General features: G+C 42.8%; 1 protein-coding gene across 11 annotated transcripts in view; it reads right to left on the reverse strand.

The window, feature by feature from the left end:
* Positions 1-16,362, reverse strand: part of LOC110973364 (calcitonin gene-related peptide type 1 receptor-like) — an 85,063-nt gene that overhangs the window by 6,686 nt on the left and 62,015 nt on the right. For 9 of the 11 annotated variants that reach the window (XM_022224136.2, XM_022224132.2, XM_022224133.2 and 6 more), the window contains 9 exons: positions 8,684-8,759; positions 6,356-6,494; positions 5,424-5,537; positions 4,721-4,824; positions 3,805-3,893; positions 1,986-2,112; positions 1,322-1,475; positions 828-888; positions 460-523 (listed from right to left, as the gene is read on the reverse strand). In XM_022224136.2, coding sequence (XP_022079828.1) covers positions 460-523; positions 828-888; positions 1,322-1,475; positions 1,986-2,112; positions 3,805-3,893; positions 4,721-4,824; positions 5,424-5,537; positions 6,356-6,494; positions 8,684-8,731 — 900 coding nt within the window. In that variant the 5' untranslated portion in view covers positions 8,732-8,759. Of the gene's footprint in view, positions 1-459; positions 524-827; positions 889-1,321; positions 1,476-1,985; positions 2,113-3,804; positions 3,894-4,720; positions 4,825-5,423; positions 5,538-6,355; positions 6,495-8,683; positions 8,760-9,131; positions 9,173-9,628; positions 9,874-16,362 lie in introns of those variants that run through there. The other 2 variants (XM_022224128.2, XM_087148097.1) reach the window with 2 other exon arrangements.

Genomic DNA, 16,362 nt, shown 5'->3' on the forward strand with positions numbered 1-16,362 from the left:
GAAATTGGGTGGGGGGGGGGGGGTGGGGGGCGGGGAAATGGGACAGTGAAAAGTGGGGGATGACTTGCCCAGCCAAGTTTGGATTTGGAAAGGGGGGGGGTTGACACCATATGACTCTGTACAGAGGTCGATGTTCGTGACATCGATGTACATCTGTAATATGTATTCAGAAGGGCATATTTATGGGGCTTTTTAAATTGTTTGCCTTTTTTTGAGGATATTGCATTTTCGGCGATGGAATTCTGAAAAATTCTTCACAAACCGCTTGAATTTTTTGCTCACCACAAAAAGTGTGCGTGTGTGTGTGTGTGTGGGGGGGTTGTGATTCAATAGTCCATCCCCCAAATCAGTCGGAGGGGAATATATACCCCCGTCCCCCGGGTTTTACGCCCATGATGACCATACAAGTAAAACTGACTTGAACTAAATTATGAGAAAAAAGGAATTTGGTGTACTTACAATAAGAACAAGAATAATAGCACCGCCGACACACCACTGGAATGGGCTATCTGTAAGCCAGCAACTATGGAATATAAACAGAGTGGGCAATGACTGACCTTTGGATTTTATTGAAGTCTTTCTAAAGACTTGAAATTCGGAAATACAAATGCGTTTAATATGGTGTCAGTAGAAATACAAAGTATCCTCCAGTGAAAACACGTTCGATTCAGTTTGCGCATCGAACATAGTTTGTTCAAGCGCCCCCAATCGGTGGAAAGGTACATAGGCCTGCACCGATCAGAGAACTTCCATACTGATGCGGCAATCATTTTGAAACAAATGTGACTGGCGAGATGGGAGTGTTGACTGCCTTTGTGTGTACTTACTTGCTCTTGTTGAAAAGTAGCATCAATAACGTGAAGATGAAGACAGGAATCGCTGGAAGGCCTGCAAGGATGCACCAAAATATTGCAGTTCTTATCAGCACAAAACCACAAATCGAAAAAAGTGAGGTTTAAGAATATTTTGTTTTAACGGATTGACAAAACAGTTTGATCATTGTTGATTGAATTGAATCACTTTACCGTATCGTCACTGTTGTAAATTAATACTTATTAATTATTTTGTTTAAACCACGATCAGTAGTTCCGAGCGCGCCTTCGGTTCAAACTATATCTGTGAGTACTACAATGCTACTCCTATACCTGAGCAACTCCCAAGACTGTTTCTAAACATGTACGTGAAAACGTTACTGATCCCTCAACACTGAGCACTTCAATATGCCTGCATTGTAAAAAAAAAAAGGGAGCAAATTCTAAGTCACAGTTGTCAAACATATCTTGGCCAAGGTTAGAGCTGGTCAACATCGATGAATACGTACCCCAGCCTATGATGTAGTACCAGATAAGGCGGTGGTTTTCGGAGAAGACCGCCACCACAATCACCGTGTGTAGGTAGAGCCCCTCGCTCAGCATCCAGAAATAGTTGCAGGTGTTGAAATACTGACCCAACACCAGCAGGGCTTTACAGAAAAACTGAGTACAGAGGCACAGGAATAAACGAGTCACGGCTCATTTTGAGATTTGCATGACACTTGCTGCAATCTAAATTCTGTGTTTCGAACTTGGAGCATGCGCCCAGTAGTGCAACACAATATCTAGTTTTAAACTTCGGGCCCAGTTTCCACTTACTTCTCGCACTGTCTTTCGTGGAATCAAAAGAAACAACCATAATGAGCCTCGAGCTGAACCAAGAGAGGGCGCAATTTTCTCAGCAACGGAGGCTCCTTTAATCGGAAATTAACTTCGCTGGTTCGCGAGCAACTGGGTAATGCACGCATTACAGTCACAGTCGTTACCAACAGATTGAACACTCGTAGCCAATGTGGCTCTTTCAAACTGATGAGGGGGTGCGTCTGCTCGAGGCGGATTGCACAGTTTGAGAAAATATTGATGGGAAGAATAGTCAGAGTCAGACCCACTGACTGTCAGAATTGCCCGAAACCTTGCTCGGTGATTTCTCAGAGATTTTTGCATGAAACTTACAGGATCTTCCACGATGAGACCTGGGTTCTGCGTGACCGCAGCGAACCACTGAATCCAAACGATCCCGCAGAGGATGAAAGAGATGAAGAGATTTTTGTGGATAGTCACTCGGGGGCAGGCAAGACTCCTGGGGGGGGGAGACACATTGAAAGCCAAGCAGTTACACAAGGGAAGGAACTTAAATCAAAATTTGAAGGCCGCAAATTAAAAGGAAAAAAATACAGAAATACTGCTGTATTGAATCGTAACCGTACGGTGTCAGTTTATTGAGGGGTGTGAGAAACATGTAGAGCTAGATTATGAGCGAGCCTTGAGTCTCCAAACACTTGGTTACCATTTCTGTCCGGGAAATATTCCGTTCGGTAAACAGCTTGTAAACTTGCCCTTAGTTAACCCTTGGTTTCCTTCTCCCATTGCCAGCTCTATAGCTCCATAAGTGCGTACATATTAAGAGGTTGAAGATTCCATCAATCAAATGCACTCTCTCTTATTAAACGAGTTTGCACAGTAACTTCTGGACATTACTTTTTACGCATGCGTCGTAATGACACTTGACAGTCATTCCGGAATAAAAACATGCATAAATTTCTACTAAAAACGCACCAAATAAACACTCGTCATTATGAATCGTGTAAGCGTTAAACGCGGAGGTGACCCTTGACTGTAATTCATCGTACATTTAATACCTCCTCCAACTATTCCTGTTATATTGGCATGATTATAGCATCTACGTCGCTTGTAACAGCATCCTAAGGTATACCCGTTTGTTTATTCGCATGATTATTTTAGCTATACGGACGTGGGCTGTGGGAGTGTGTTGGTCGATCTTCCGAATGGGCGATCTGGTCGCAGGTGCGCTTTTCCAATTATCATTCACGCCTGTAATCATATCTTCTCCTGGTCATAATTGAAAGCAAAGTCGGTGTTGGAAGGGAACGACCTTTAGTATTTTTGAGCCTAATGATCACTGTACTCGATGCTTCCCCCGCCGTCGCAAGTACATAAAGCTAACGGGTGTGGTCTGCGCAGTTTAGTAACCCCCCAAAATTTCTTAATCCCATATCATTACAAATGTATTTATTTTTTCCACTGTATTTGTCGACGTTTGGCAGGATCCCTGTTGTGTTGGTTCGGATGCAGTGGGCTTAAAGTGACGTATTTCTGGTGGTGTTTATGAAATTTGGTCGTGGATAAACAAACACGTTTCTGAATGTATTTCCGAAATTTGATTTGGGTTTTTTTTTCGTTTTTTAATTTGTTTTTTAATGTGCAGGGATTACCCCCGTGCCTCAAAAAGATATCTGGACCTTTTTCCCCTTGGTGACTGTTCTACCTCCACCACCCCCCGTCACTTTCAATGAATCCCCCATCACGCCTTAGTGGCAGATTTCTAGACAAGATCACACCCAACGGCTCCCAGCGACCATTAATCAGTTCACGCCTGTGTAGGTTAGAATGTGTCATAAAACTGTCTTAGTTGCCATGGAGTAATTATGTTGGCGTGAATGCGCAGCAAGTAATATAAAACAGCGACTACTGGACAATTTTGTAAAAATGTTTGACTTGAGCCCACAAATTTCGTTTCTCTTGGTTTCTTGATATTGACTAGACATTAAAAGACAATCAACAGACGGATAACTGTGGCAAATTTTGTTGACAATTGAAAATACCATACGTTCATGAAGTGCAATTGTTCTTATTCAGAACCATCTGATATCGATGTGGCAAGGAATAAGATTATTGAATCAAGCACTTTTTTCTTCGTTGAGGTCCTCAAAAATCGATACTTAATGGTACTTCGTTTGTTACTAATCGATACCTGAAGTAGAAGAAGATGAAGAGTGCCACGCAGAGAGAAAGGACAGACAAGCCGTAGCCTAGGTAGTAGACAATGTAGGCGTAATTATGCTGTGGAAACACAGATTGAAAAGTTGGCGATAAATTATGAGGCGTAACCTCAACGAGGGTTAAGAAGGCAACATAACGAAATGCACCTGTGTTATAATTCCAACATAAGAACTAGACTATTTCGAATCGCCTTTAGATATCACACTGCGCTCCCTTCGTAATTTTAGGAGAGCGATTGCTATTTAAATGGCTCCCCTGTCTGTCACAATGTTTTTCCGGAAACATCTACTCGCAAAAGAAACTCAGTTTTAGGTGACCTCTTAATTAAGCTGTGACCTTGTTGCCTCGACATGGAATCAACCTCAGACTTTGTATTGCTGAGAGTAACCACTTTTGCTTGAGTAACATCTGTACGCGTGTCCCTGTGTCGACTTGGAATCTTTCTCTGCTGGGGCAACTCATGAAATAAGCCTTTAACGAGTACAAGTTTGAATAAAATCTGGTACACTGCGTTCTTTAGATTCACCTGAACGTAAAAAATTGAATTCTCAAAAAAAAAAAGGCTTGTGCTCCATATACCTCGTGATTCGGGGCACACTTTTGCTTATAGTTACATAAGAGACACCTTGCAGCAATATAACGTTTTCAATGGAAGAGGGCAGAAAGGAACCTGTCCATTCCAGAGATGGTGGTTGCTATGCAAAGGTTTGCCCCGAGTCACGAGGTGTAGCAACAGCGTCTTTCGTTTGGGGAATTCAAATTGTTATGTTTATGAGCAATCGGTTAACAGCGTACCAGATTTTATTCAAATTTCACTTGCAAAGGCTTATTCCATGACGAATAAAGACCGTTTAATTAAAAAAAGTTGGTCAATTTATCGTTCATACCGAATCCTCCTTTTCGCGGCACTGCGTGTAATTTGTCCACGTTTCGTTGGTGTCAGGATGCCGAAACCACTCCCCGTCAGGCATACACGTCTTGCTGGCCATGTCTGGAGAAGAGAAGAGCAATCAACACCGGAAAATAACATATGTGATAAAAGACAGAAATCGACAGATAAGTGGTAGACGATTGGACACTTGCACGTGGGCGGGGACAGACATTATGGGAGGTGGAGAATGACTCCCTGCTAAGGGATGGATTAACCAGACTCTTATCAGACCAATGTTTCATCGGTGACTCTCATTATTACAACTGAAACTAAGAAATATCCAACAAGTGACATACAAATATAAGTTAGTCTATTAAACTTCATTCATTTTAATGAATTATTTTACAGGTAAACTTAACACGCGACACCGCAAAGACCACATTTCGAGAGAAATTAATGGGTCAATTTTCAGTACCCACGTTGCTTTCGATCTGAATCTGGGTTTTTGTCATTTCTTTGTCACTTAAGTTTGCCATGTTATATCCCACATTTGTGTCTTTTGCGAGAGCGATGCAAGCAGAGTCGTATCGTCAGCGTGCGTCTTGTATAGCTCACCATAAAACGGATATCTTAAGTCGGTTCTTTCAGTGACCTTTCAAGTCATTAAAAGTCAGTTCAAGTTTCTACATGAACTTGATCATATCTTGGTCTCGACTTACTTGATGGGTCGGATTCGGGTATCCATTCCGGGCACGGCTGGACTATCGTCTCGGATGCCCGGGTGTAGTTCCAACAATCCCAGGAGTCAAAGGTCATATTGCAGTATGTGTAACCTGTGGGACGAAAATCGAATACTGGTCATCTAGACTTTGCACCTGCCGTGCATATGAATGCGTAAGTGATCTTTCGACAGGCCCTGGGTACAAAAGCTGCTTGATGTTCAATAACTTCCCTACAACCATAATACGCATAAGGTTATATGCGTATCTTCCATTGGTGGTGAATGGGCGCACGGTTGGGATATGAAAATAGCGCGTTATATCTGTAAGAGCGTTGTATCAGGGAGCGCTATAACGGGAATGTACTGTATCAGACTTCCCTACGTGTTACGTGCACAAAGTCTTGGTATAAGGGTATGAGCAAATTTAACTGTGACTTTTAGCGTCGATGCAATCATGTTTGAAACGAAAGGGCACTAAAATGCCATGTCTTTTACTGTTCTGAACACCTTTCAGGTCACACACCTACAAATGCCACGGCTATTTGTAAAGTTCAAAGAGCCGTATTTAGTCAGTGCCGAGAGAGACGAACAGAATGATGCAAATGCCACAGGGCTCCCCTTGAAATTGTGGGATATTTTCTCCAACCTCGGTTTCGTCTTCGGCTCCAGGATTTCAATAGTTTCACGAATTTAGCCCTGCTGACCCTCGGGTTAAATGCAGCTCCATATTTTGAGGCAGCTGGGACTCGCGACGGTCTACGTCACGGGGCCAAGACTTTGTTATACACGGGATTTTTGTCCATGAGGTTCCGGTAGCACACGTTTGAAATTAAGGACCATTGTCCACGGAGCCTGAGACGCAGCCGAAAACCAGAGATGGAATCTGGATCATGCCTGTGATGGATGTTTTTCACATTGGCACGCCCATACCGTCATCGGGCGGCTGTTCCACACTCAACCGCTGCCTACACTTCTCGTACACCATGTAATGCATCGCCCTCTGCTCTGGTGTCTGGTCCTCGAATATCCCATTAGCTTCCTCTTCCTCGTCGCCACGGACCGAGGCTACCTGCATCAATCAAACAATCAACCAATCAGTCAGTCGGTCGGTCAATCGAGCGGTCGATCAATTAATCTATCATTCCAACCCACATTGATTCTTGATAAATTGGCTATTCACAGCATGTTTAATCTGACTCCCTGAAAATTGGCCTTATTCTTATTTGTGAGCTTGTCAGCGTGAGCGAAGTTCAGAGTTTACTTAACCCAGGGGCAAGAGAAGAAACCAGTGTCATTGAAATACAGCAACTAATCGATAGCTGTCATGAGACTAAACATCATCAAATTGGCAGTTTGAAAAGGTGTGTTTTTATATGTTGACGAATGTGAATCGATGATTTTGAAGGAGGCCTACACGTTCGGTGTAGGTGCATAGATGTGTCGTTGACAGGAAGTTGCTGGTTATTTGTTCGAAAATATTAAAAATTCAAACTAGTACAAATGGTTTTCGCTCAAGTAATGACCAGACATGCATAATTGTTGCGAAATATAGGAAGCCTCCTCCAACCCTATGGAATTCCAATCGACTTTTTGTAGCCCTTGTACAAATTTCCTGGGAAAGTTGCCGGCAACTTCAACACTGTGAAAACATTCGTGACTCACATATCTTCCCACGCTGCTGGGACCCATAAAAAACATTCACACGCCCGCGATCAAGCTTAGGCGATGTTCCCAATAATAACAGGGTAAGCAAGGAATGCATATCACCATTCGGTCAACAAGGTCCCCGTGTAGTTCAGATCAATGCGCGGCCACGATTTGCAATCGACGCGCGCGGCGCGAGCGACGGGACACGCCGGTCCCTGGTCGTTAGAAGGAAGTTACATTCGTGACTCCGCGCGCTGTTTGGGAAGGGGGATTCCGTGCAGCCGCAGAAGGACCAACGTTCGCTCCCCTCCTCATATTCCAGGCAGAGATTCCTCTCCAAGAATTCCGGACACAATATCCCTTCCGGATTTAAAGACCAGATAGCGCTTGTTTCGATCGACAAGGGAGAGTTTTTCAACAAAAACGCTCGTGAGAATTCTCGGTAAGGCGAAATGGTTAGTATCACAGAAATCCTTCATCCGCGCAAAATATGGCTACGTGACCTGATTCTGAATTGGTGGGGAAAAAAAGGTGACAAACACCCTCTGCGGAACTGGAACAAAGCGACGTAGAATTATCGAGAACTCTTATTAAAGTTTCTGAACATGTCCCAAAGACTTAATCTTAGGTTTGAGGCAAGAGAGCTTATTCGTGTCCATTTAGATGTGCATGCAGTACTAGGTCTAACTCCAACACTGCAGAAAAAAAGATTGGGGTTATTAAATTCAGTTAAGCTTTGCCCCGTTCATGTACACGTTAAAATTTAAAACACGAAGCAAAGCCTTCTACGTGTGTACTTCGTGGAACTTTTTTCTCCGGCATATATATTGTTTGTGAACATCTCACAATTTCAGATATGAACTCTTGAATTAATTTCCATACACTTACCAGAAAGGCCGACCTATATTTTAATCTAGCTTGGGAAAGAGATAAATATATAAAAAAATAGCCTGCGGCCGTTTCATGCGCGCATTTTACAAATTATGTGTACGACTGATTGAAAACTTCACGAAGACACGGGACGTTTCTGCAGGCACTGTCATGAGTGGCAATCAATTTCCGCATACGCAGCAATCCCTCACGTACGGCCCGATCTCGAGACTTAAACTCACAGGCCATGGCGACGTAAATATTTTCTTAATGTACCAATTGGCCGTCGGCCATTGCTGGAAAAAATACTCATTTATTATGATGGTGTCCTCTACTAAAAGGTCTCGCTTTTAACACAGACGGAGGTTTTGCTCCAGGAACGTGACGATGTGCAGTGGTCAACCCCGTAGTAGGTAGGAAAGTGGCGCAGGGGCTTTCCTTTCAAGGGGAAACCGTTGAGTGTCGAGTGTGGAGCATAGACGTGCTAATTTTTCTCTGCACTTATTAAGGGAAATTTTGAGTAACTGATATTTGGCTCGGCAGTGAATCAGAGAATTTCTGATTCTGGGCAAAGTGAGTTGTCATGAACACTCGCTCTTACATGTTTTTCTCCTGCAATTCCAAGAATGTAGCGGAAACAATTTGAAATGTACTTCCGGATCGTCGTTTTAAAACGCGAAGTCTGGTCATTGCAGATGACGTCGAAAACGATCTTGTTGCCGAAAACATCTTGGCACTTACCTGCAGTAGAAGAAAGCAGAGGAAAACCAGACAAGTGCGTTGGGACATAGTTCCTCTCGACTGTCTCACGTGGGACCTGCACAGTTGAATAAAAATTGACAATTAAATGTCAAACTTACCTCAGCATGCCACAAACTGAACTTAAAACCTCCTGGCGGGTGGGAAATCTAGTTGGAATTTGTAGGCTTTGCGGTAAAAAAAGGTGTACATGATCATGTATTCGATCTTTTCAATCTTGTGCTCCCTTTGCGATAGGAAACGTAAAGAAAACGTGACTCTAATTTGAAAAAAAGATGTGTGTGGCGTAGATTTTGGAGAGCTGCGGGCGGATGTTTTCAACACAGGCTGTTTTCAACACCGGTCGTAATACACTCTCTTGGACCTTCTTGAGCTCGCGTCACGTCAGGAGGCCACTCAATAATGAAGAGTGTTCTCATAAACTCCTTACTCAGCGAGCGAGGCGATGACCGGCATCTGAATTGAAACCTGCGAACATGATATTCGCGTGTTGCCGGAGGTGTACTCTATCCTGTGCTACTATGCGCGCATTTTGTCGGTAAGGCTCGCTCGCCGAAGTGGTAAAAAATGAAGTGGGCGCGTCTTGATGGTTCGGTTTTTTTTTGTTCTCGCTTCCATGGGAAAGATTCCATCCCTGATGGTGTATGGCCAGCCGACCCTAATGGGATACAAAATCAATTATATACAGATGTCGCTGGCATGTATTGGTGGCATCCTCGTCGGTGGCAAAACACACCGATGATGAATGAAGAAGCTCAATTGCGCAAAGTGCGAGAGCTGTGGCGTCACGTGTGACCTTCCTGTGTGATTTATGGTGGAAGTCTGCGAAAGTCAAAGCCCGTCGTCAAGTGACTTTGAACTGGAGATAATCGTCACTGGCGTCCTGTTGTCGAAATTAGATCCACGTAGAACTCGAGATTTACTTACATTGGTCCCGTCTTGGACCACTCAAACCACCAAGAGTGACAGCCGAACTTCTACCTGACGTCCAATAATTTCACAGACCCCTGTGACATTGGGCTAAATAGATGAAAACTCGCATCCGCATCGCAAAACGGAGTTCACGCACAGGCTAAACTTGAAATCCACCACTCAACAGTCATTACACCACAACTCTACGCCGTGTAGGCCTATACAACCCCAGTTGCAAAAACTTCAAACCAAAGTTTCAACGGTCGGTGTGCAGACTGAGTCAGGTCAAAGATCGGAGTCTAGTTCCTGCCCTCCCTCCAGTTTACTGGATCGTCAGCAAGATGGTATCAATAAAACGTGACCATGCATATTCGACTCGCACCCCCCCCGCCTCGCGGCTTTGTTTTGAGTCCGGCTGCTGCGAGCGCACTGTTTGCATGCACTTTGGATCGTTGACCGAAGTATTTTTTCATTACCGGTATACCTTGGTATATCATTAAAGCTGCACTCCTTCAGGTACAACCGTTCAAATAACAACTGTATTTATCTTAGCTCCAATGTCAAGTATTTTTCTCGTATAATTTTGTGCACACTGTGACTGACGAACTCATAATAAAGCGAAAATGAATTCCAAAATTCCAAAACGTCTGTATATATCGAGGAAAATCACAAATTTACAGTTATTGGCATGAAAGTGAACTTAACATGTTCAAATCACTAACACTGAAGATCAAATTTAGTGAACAGGCGAATAATAGCGATTCAAGAACGGTTTGCATATCTCACCTCAGAGAGCAAACAGCGTGCAAATTTAATACCATGAAAAGGTCTGTGTACGTGAACTTACGACAGTTCTCTCCGTGGACCAAGGTCCACGTGATCACCTCATTGAGAATCGCGGCCATTTGTTTTCTAGCCTCCATTGTCATGAAATTTGATTTTTGACACATGGTGAAATAATCACTCTACCAGATAGCAGAGGGAACCCAATAGCATATATTTGTCTACACTCGCCAGACAGCGAATAGAAGCGCTGTACTGAGCTTGAAGGTTGACCGAACGTGAGTCTTCCCGAGAACATCGGTTGGGATTATGTTTTCCCATGCTCTTGTTCATGCCTGGCCTTAAAAATGACCTTAAAGTGCCATAAAATAATTGAGTTTGAGGCAGTATCGTCTGATTGACAATCCTATCACAAAATTCATGTGAAGTGGTATTTGTGGAAGAGTCAAAGGAGGGGACGAAATGAAATAAAGCCCTTCTGGCGTCTTACGCGGCGAATAGACCCACATCCGATTCACCATTCACTAATTTGATAGTATCTTCTCACCGGTGACTTTTGAACGGTTTCATTATTTCCGTGGGCCACAAATTTCAATTTTTAGTGGCCGTAAGTGTATTTAAATGGAGGTATGCGAGAAAACATTCAACCTTAATGTTCCTCGTGGACTGACAATATTCCGGGTGGATTTCCAGATGGATGAGTTTCCAAAGCAGCCTATGGCCTCTAAATGTTTACTGGAATAATTTGAATTTGTCCTGAGGACAATAATGAATTATTGATATTATTTGCCAATGTTTTTGTCGGATCTCTTATAGTTGTCGATATTTACGAGCGTTACCCCCATAACCCAACCAATCGGGCGATTCACAGTAGTGCGCCTCCATGAGTTTACGACGCGTTGACCAATCGCAGCGCGCGAAATCAGTCGACTCAATGCGTGTTTGGAAGGGGTCGACAGATTTCGCGCGTAGTGATTGGCCAACGCGTTGCAAGCTCTTGAAGGCGCACTTTTTGATTTGCCCGTATCGCAGCCCTTATAACGTACATTTTTCAAACACTTGGTGGCAGCAGATCCCTTCAACGCAACGCATTTTAATGATGATTCAAATAAACATTTGTGGTTAAACCGATGAGTGGTAACGTGTTTGAAGTTTTATATATTTGAGCGATCTCAATCCTTTGAACTTGGTTCGATTTTGACTAAATCTTTCATTTTTAACTTTCAGAACTATTTTACTCATCCCAGAGAGTAATGTTAGCATACTCTGATGAGGTTCAACGTTTTTAATTTCTTAAAATACTTCTTATCCACCGTGTAAAACGTCTTCAAAGCAGTTTGAATAGGAATGTGACCAATTCTATCAATTTGATTAATTCAGATGGAAGTTCCATTAACTATCACTTGACAAGATTGGAAAATTAATTCAAAAGCTTGGATTTCACAAGAGACACCTTTCGTACTCACAGGAATAACAGAATTAATTGAAGGTCACGTGGTTATGCCCATTAATTCCGCAGGGTGCGTGCAGCGAATATCCGACAGAATGAAAATTAGAAATCGGCCTGGAGGCGAGTTGGGTTGTCAGTTGAAGTATCGTTACAAAGGAGGGATCATTTTGAAACACCGTAATACTGCCAGTGCTAGGAGCATGGGTACGGTATACGTCCCTTGTGGACTTGCGATTCCTAATATGAATAGACGGATCACGTAACGGCCTTTCCCGCGAGACTAGCCGGTATGTTGACGGGCAGTAGAGCTTGAAACCTGATGGGACATTATTTGGGGGAAAACTACTGGGGGGGGGCGAGACAGAGAAATCAGGCGGCTTGAGCGTGGGTTTTCCCGAATAGCAGTAATTGATGTAAGGATAGTATGAGGCAGTGCTATCTGAAGGGATTCGCAGAGGTAATTCCTTTGAAATAGGTTTATTTGTTGAGAGAGATCAAACTAGACGAATACAAATCCAGCTGATACGCGAAGTTCGATCGTTTAATTTGTTGAAAGCTGCCGTGGTGAAGTCTACGTACATTGAGTTCACATAAGGGAATAGGTTCGAGAAACAAAGTAGAAATGCGTCACCAGCTTTCTCATTCAAACGAATATTCTGGCAAAATTTGTTTATATAGTTTTTAAGAGACACTGTTTATGCCAGATGTAAGTCACTATGAATTAAGAACGCGAAAAAAAGCTTGTGCAGAGTTTTTGTCGTACTCTTTATAAACCTAATATTGCTCCTAAACCAAGCGTGAAAAAGTGTTCTTGGCATCAAGAGAATTCCAAGGCTACGTCTCGTTCACTTGACATATCTACTGAAAATCCAGCGAAATAACACAACTTTCTCATTTCGCGATTGGCATAAACCAAATTACTGTCGGCCAAAAAATTTCCAATGAATAAACAGTGACCAGCTCTTCATCATCAGTCACCCGAGACATACGTGACATTGCCTGGACAAGTTCACGTCGTTAATAAAACAGTGATAGCTACTGCAATATTTAAGCTCGATGTGTCAGGGTGGTTATTCGCGGTGGCCAGGATGTGTTCACAGAGAGGAACGTGCCGCTGCCCGTTTTCTGAAAAATATTCCTGCTGATGCAGTTTCTCACTCGTATATGCTATTTTTTACTTCACCATTTCATTTTTTCCCCTTGCTCATCGAGTTGCATACCGCCTTGCTGTTGCCAGCGTTGTATGTCTGTGACATTCATCTCCGCTGTGCTGTTTCGAGGATGTCCTAGTCGTAAGGTCGAACGTGCCTCACTTTCTTCATCTCAGCAACCGCGAAAAGCCGACAAAAAAACCTATGCAACCGTGCGGGAAAATCTAATTGAGGGAACAGGTGGGAGATAACCGGTAGTGGCCAAATGGAAAATAGGCGCAAAAATGGGCAGAAATGGGAATTATATATGCACATTATGTCTTCTGCCTGAGGCGCTGTAGATACGGATAGTCACTGAGCACGAGGAAGCTCGTGTGGCTGGGCTATGAGGAAAGTCGCCGTGCGTGTTTTGTGGCATTTTCATAGGCGAATTACTCAAGGCGGTCATTCGTTCGAACAGTTGACGGTTGCTAAACCGCTCAACACATTATTGTCCCTGCAAGGCCCCCCCCCAAAAAAAATCGCCAGAGATTGTTGATTCATGCGAGATTATCGATTTCTATCTGGCATTTCTCGGGAAGTCCTTGCTTGGAAATGAGAGCAGGGAAAGGTAAAAACCCGCCTGGGAATGACTGCGCAAGATAGAATATTCATGCATGAAGATAGCGCGAGAATTGGGCGACGTCACAGGTTGGGGACTCTTTAAGGGTGAGTCAGGTTGGGTACTAATCCACGCATTTGCTCTTCCTATGTTCGAAATTTCTGGCTCCACTACTGTTGAATCACCATAACGTTAATCATCGCCATTAATTTCCACCACAGACTGTATAATTTCAATTTAAATTGAGAAATAGTTCTCCATTTTCACAAGGCAAACTGCTTTGCTTCAGTGGACGAACTTAATATCTAGTCTCACTACAGTATTTCGTTCATATATACATAATTGAGTGGAGTTTTCCTTTCGTGCGTTTTGAAATAGAATTTTTAGCTTAAACACAGAGATGTTCAAAAGCAATAATGTACACGAAAATCACCTACGCAGTTGACGAAGTCTGTGTCCCATTTTAAGTTAGCCTTAATGATTGGAGTTACCCACATCGCGAAGAGTAAAGTTTTATCTTCCAAAGACATTACGTGCTAACGCCGATTATCTACCCACTTCCAGGAAACTCATGACTCAAAACATGAAAAGCCTTAAAGTGTAGAAAAACCTTCAGAAAAACAGCCTTAAGCGCAACGGCAACAACCCTTGTCACCATGAAGGTCAAGGTCTTTGTGGATACTCCGAAGTACGATATTACGACTATCCATCAAGCGCAGTCAATCTCAGGTATTGACCAAGATTTTCTTCAGAGTTTTGGTCAAAGACGTCCAATCGTTCAAGATGCCAGACGCGCCTCAGGACATCACGCGGGCAGTAAATGAACCATGCATCCGCATTGAGTATGTGCTCGGGTTTATGCAAATGGTTCTTGGTTTCTCGCTTGATATTCAGGTGAATCAATTATTTAGTGCCCCAAATCGGCTGACATTTTGAAGTGGTACTTTTGAATGCCACAGTGTGGAGTAAGTCAATATACAGCGGCGAGATTTGCTTTCATATTGTGTAAAAATGACAATCACTACATTTTCCAACATTTCCAAAACCGATGGACAGCTTCCTTAGTATTGTTTGTTTGTTTGTATTGTTGTTTTTTTTTCAGGTATCAGTTTTCAGCGGTTGTAATAACAGTGGCGATAATTCAAGTGTTTAGTTATTTTGTTAAGTTGCGGAATTTTTAGAATTTAGATTGACTAGTTTAACGACACGGTTCCCAGGTTATATTCTTCATCAAATAGGGGAACAAAGCTCGCCCGAGACGACTCTTTCTGTGCTCTTGACTTCAACAGCCATGGAGACAAAAGAATTTCGGTTAAAGACGGTCAACTAACTCACGACATGATCTATAAAAAAAATAAAAAAAAATTGGACAATTTCAATTCATCATCGCGGAACATTGCAATGTACCTGCCGGGGTCCCCTGTGGCGGAGCATTTTGGAGCCTTATTGAAATATCCCGTCATGAAAATTGAAATTCGGCTCATCTGACTGCCGCAATCTCCCTTGGCACGACTGGGGAATTTCTCGCCACGGCAGAGATGAGAATTCATCTGGAAAGGATAGAAAGATCGGAAGACAATATAGGCCTACGTACTTGCTTTTATGTAAAGGCACAGTGTACTTGCACCATGCAGAGAACTTCCGGTAGGATGAGAAAGATTCAAATTTAAGCAACCAACGAATATGATCGCATCTAAAGCCTACAAACAGACAAACAAACCAAGAAACAAAACAAATAAACCAACAAACAATTCTTTTAATATAGTTTTCCTTGTCGGCGGTTGCCATTTTTAATAACAACAGGGGAAATAATCATCGCACTAATTTTCCTTGCAGTTTTTTATATCAAATTACCCACAATATTTCACGGGTGCTGTTATTTAAACTATTCTTTGGTGTCCGCAGGAGACAGAAGGGTTAATTTCTTCCCCAGGCGGCATTTTCATCTCTGACATTTCACGAAACAGTACACTGGGACCGTCAAGCTTGAAACAATACCCCTCGCGTGTGGGACCATTTCATCCAGAATCAGAATAACATTATTGAACAGTTTGAGGAATCGAATTGTACTCGAGTCGTCTCCACAACAGGAGGATATACAATGACAATTCGAAACAGTCGGACTAAAAAAAAAGCAGAAACTCGATACGGAACACTAGAAACTGCACGCGTTACAGTTAAATTGTGTTCCTGTTCTGATCTCCCAAGTGAATTTCTCACCGCAAATTGTCTATGTAAAAGAAGCTTGTGATTTCGCTCGTTTCTTCGAGAAGGCAACATTTGGACAGATCTGTACCTAGAAGAAATTGGAACGGCGTCGTTATAATTATCGACGGCAGTTGACAAATGCTGCTGAGAAGACATCCATGGCAACGCATTATTCTGTGTGGTTAAAAAGGTGTTTTTTCTTTCAACTAAGGAACTCAGCCACGGGGCATCAGACTATTGATACTCGATATTTTTGAATCTCTCTCTCTCTCTCTCTCTCTCTCTCTCTCTCTCTATACCAAAGAAAGAACCTTTCTACCTTTCTACCACATTCGACAGTATGAAAAGAGCGTTGATAGATTATTGCCTAGGACGGTCAATTTAGCAGGGTGTCGTTGAACCGACGTCAGAAGTTTCCAAACAACGAAACGTTTTACTTGAGCACACTTTACTTGTTCCTGTTGTCCAGTGAAAACGTTGATTTTCCCGCGAGAAATGCGCGCCAACGTCGAATCTATTCCCACGTGTCGTCCCCATTCTTCTTAAATTCACATTA

Source organism: Acanthaster planci, linkage group LG17, assembly GCF_054643075.1.
Source record: "Acanthaster planci isolate LZ-2023a linkage group LG17, COTS_SCS, whole genome shotgun sequence".
NCBI lineage: Eukaryota > Metazoa > Echinodermata > Asteroidea > Valvatida > Acanthasteridae > Acanthaster > Acanthaster planci.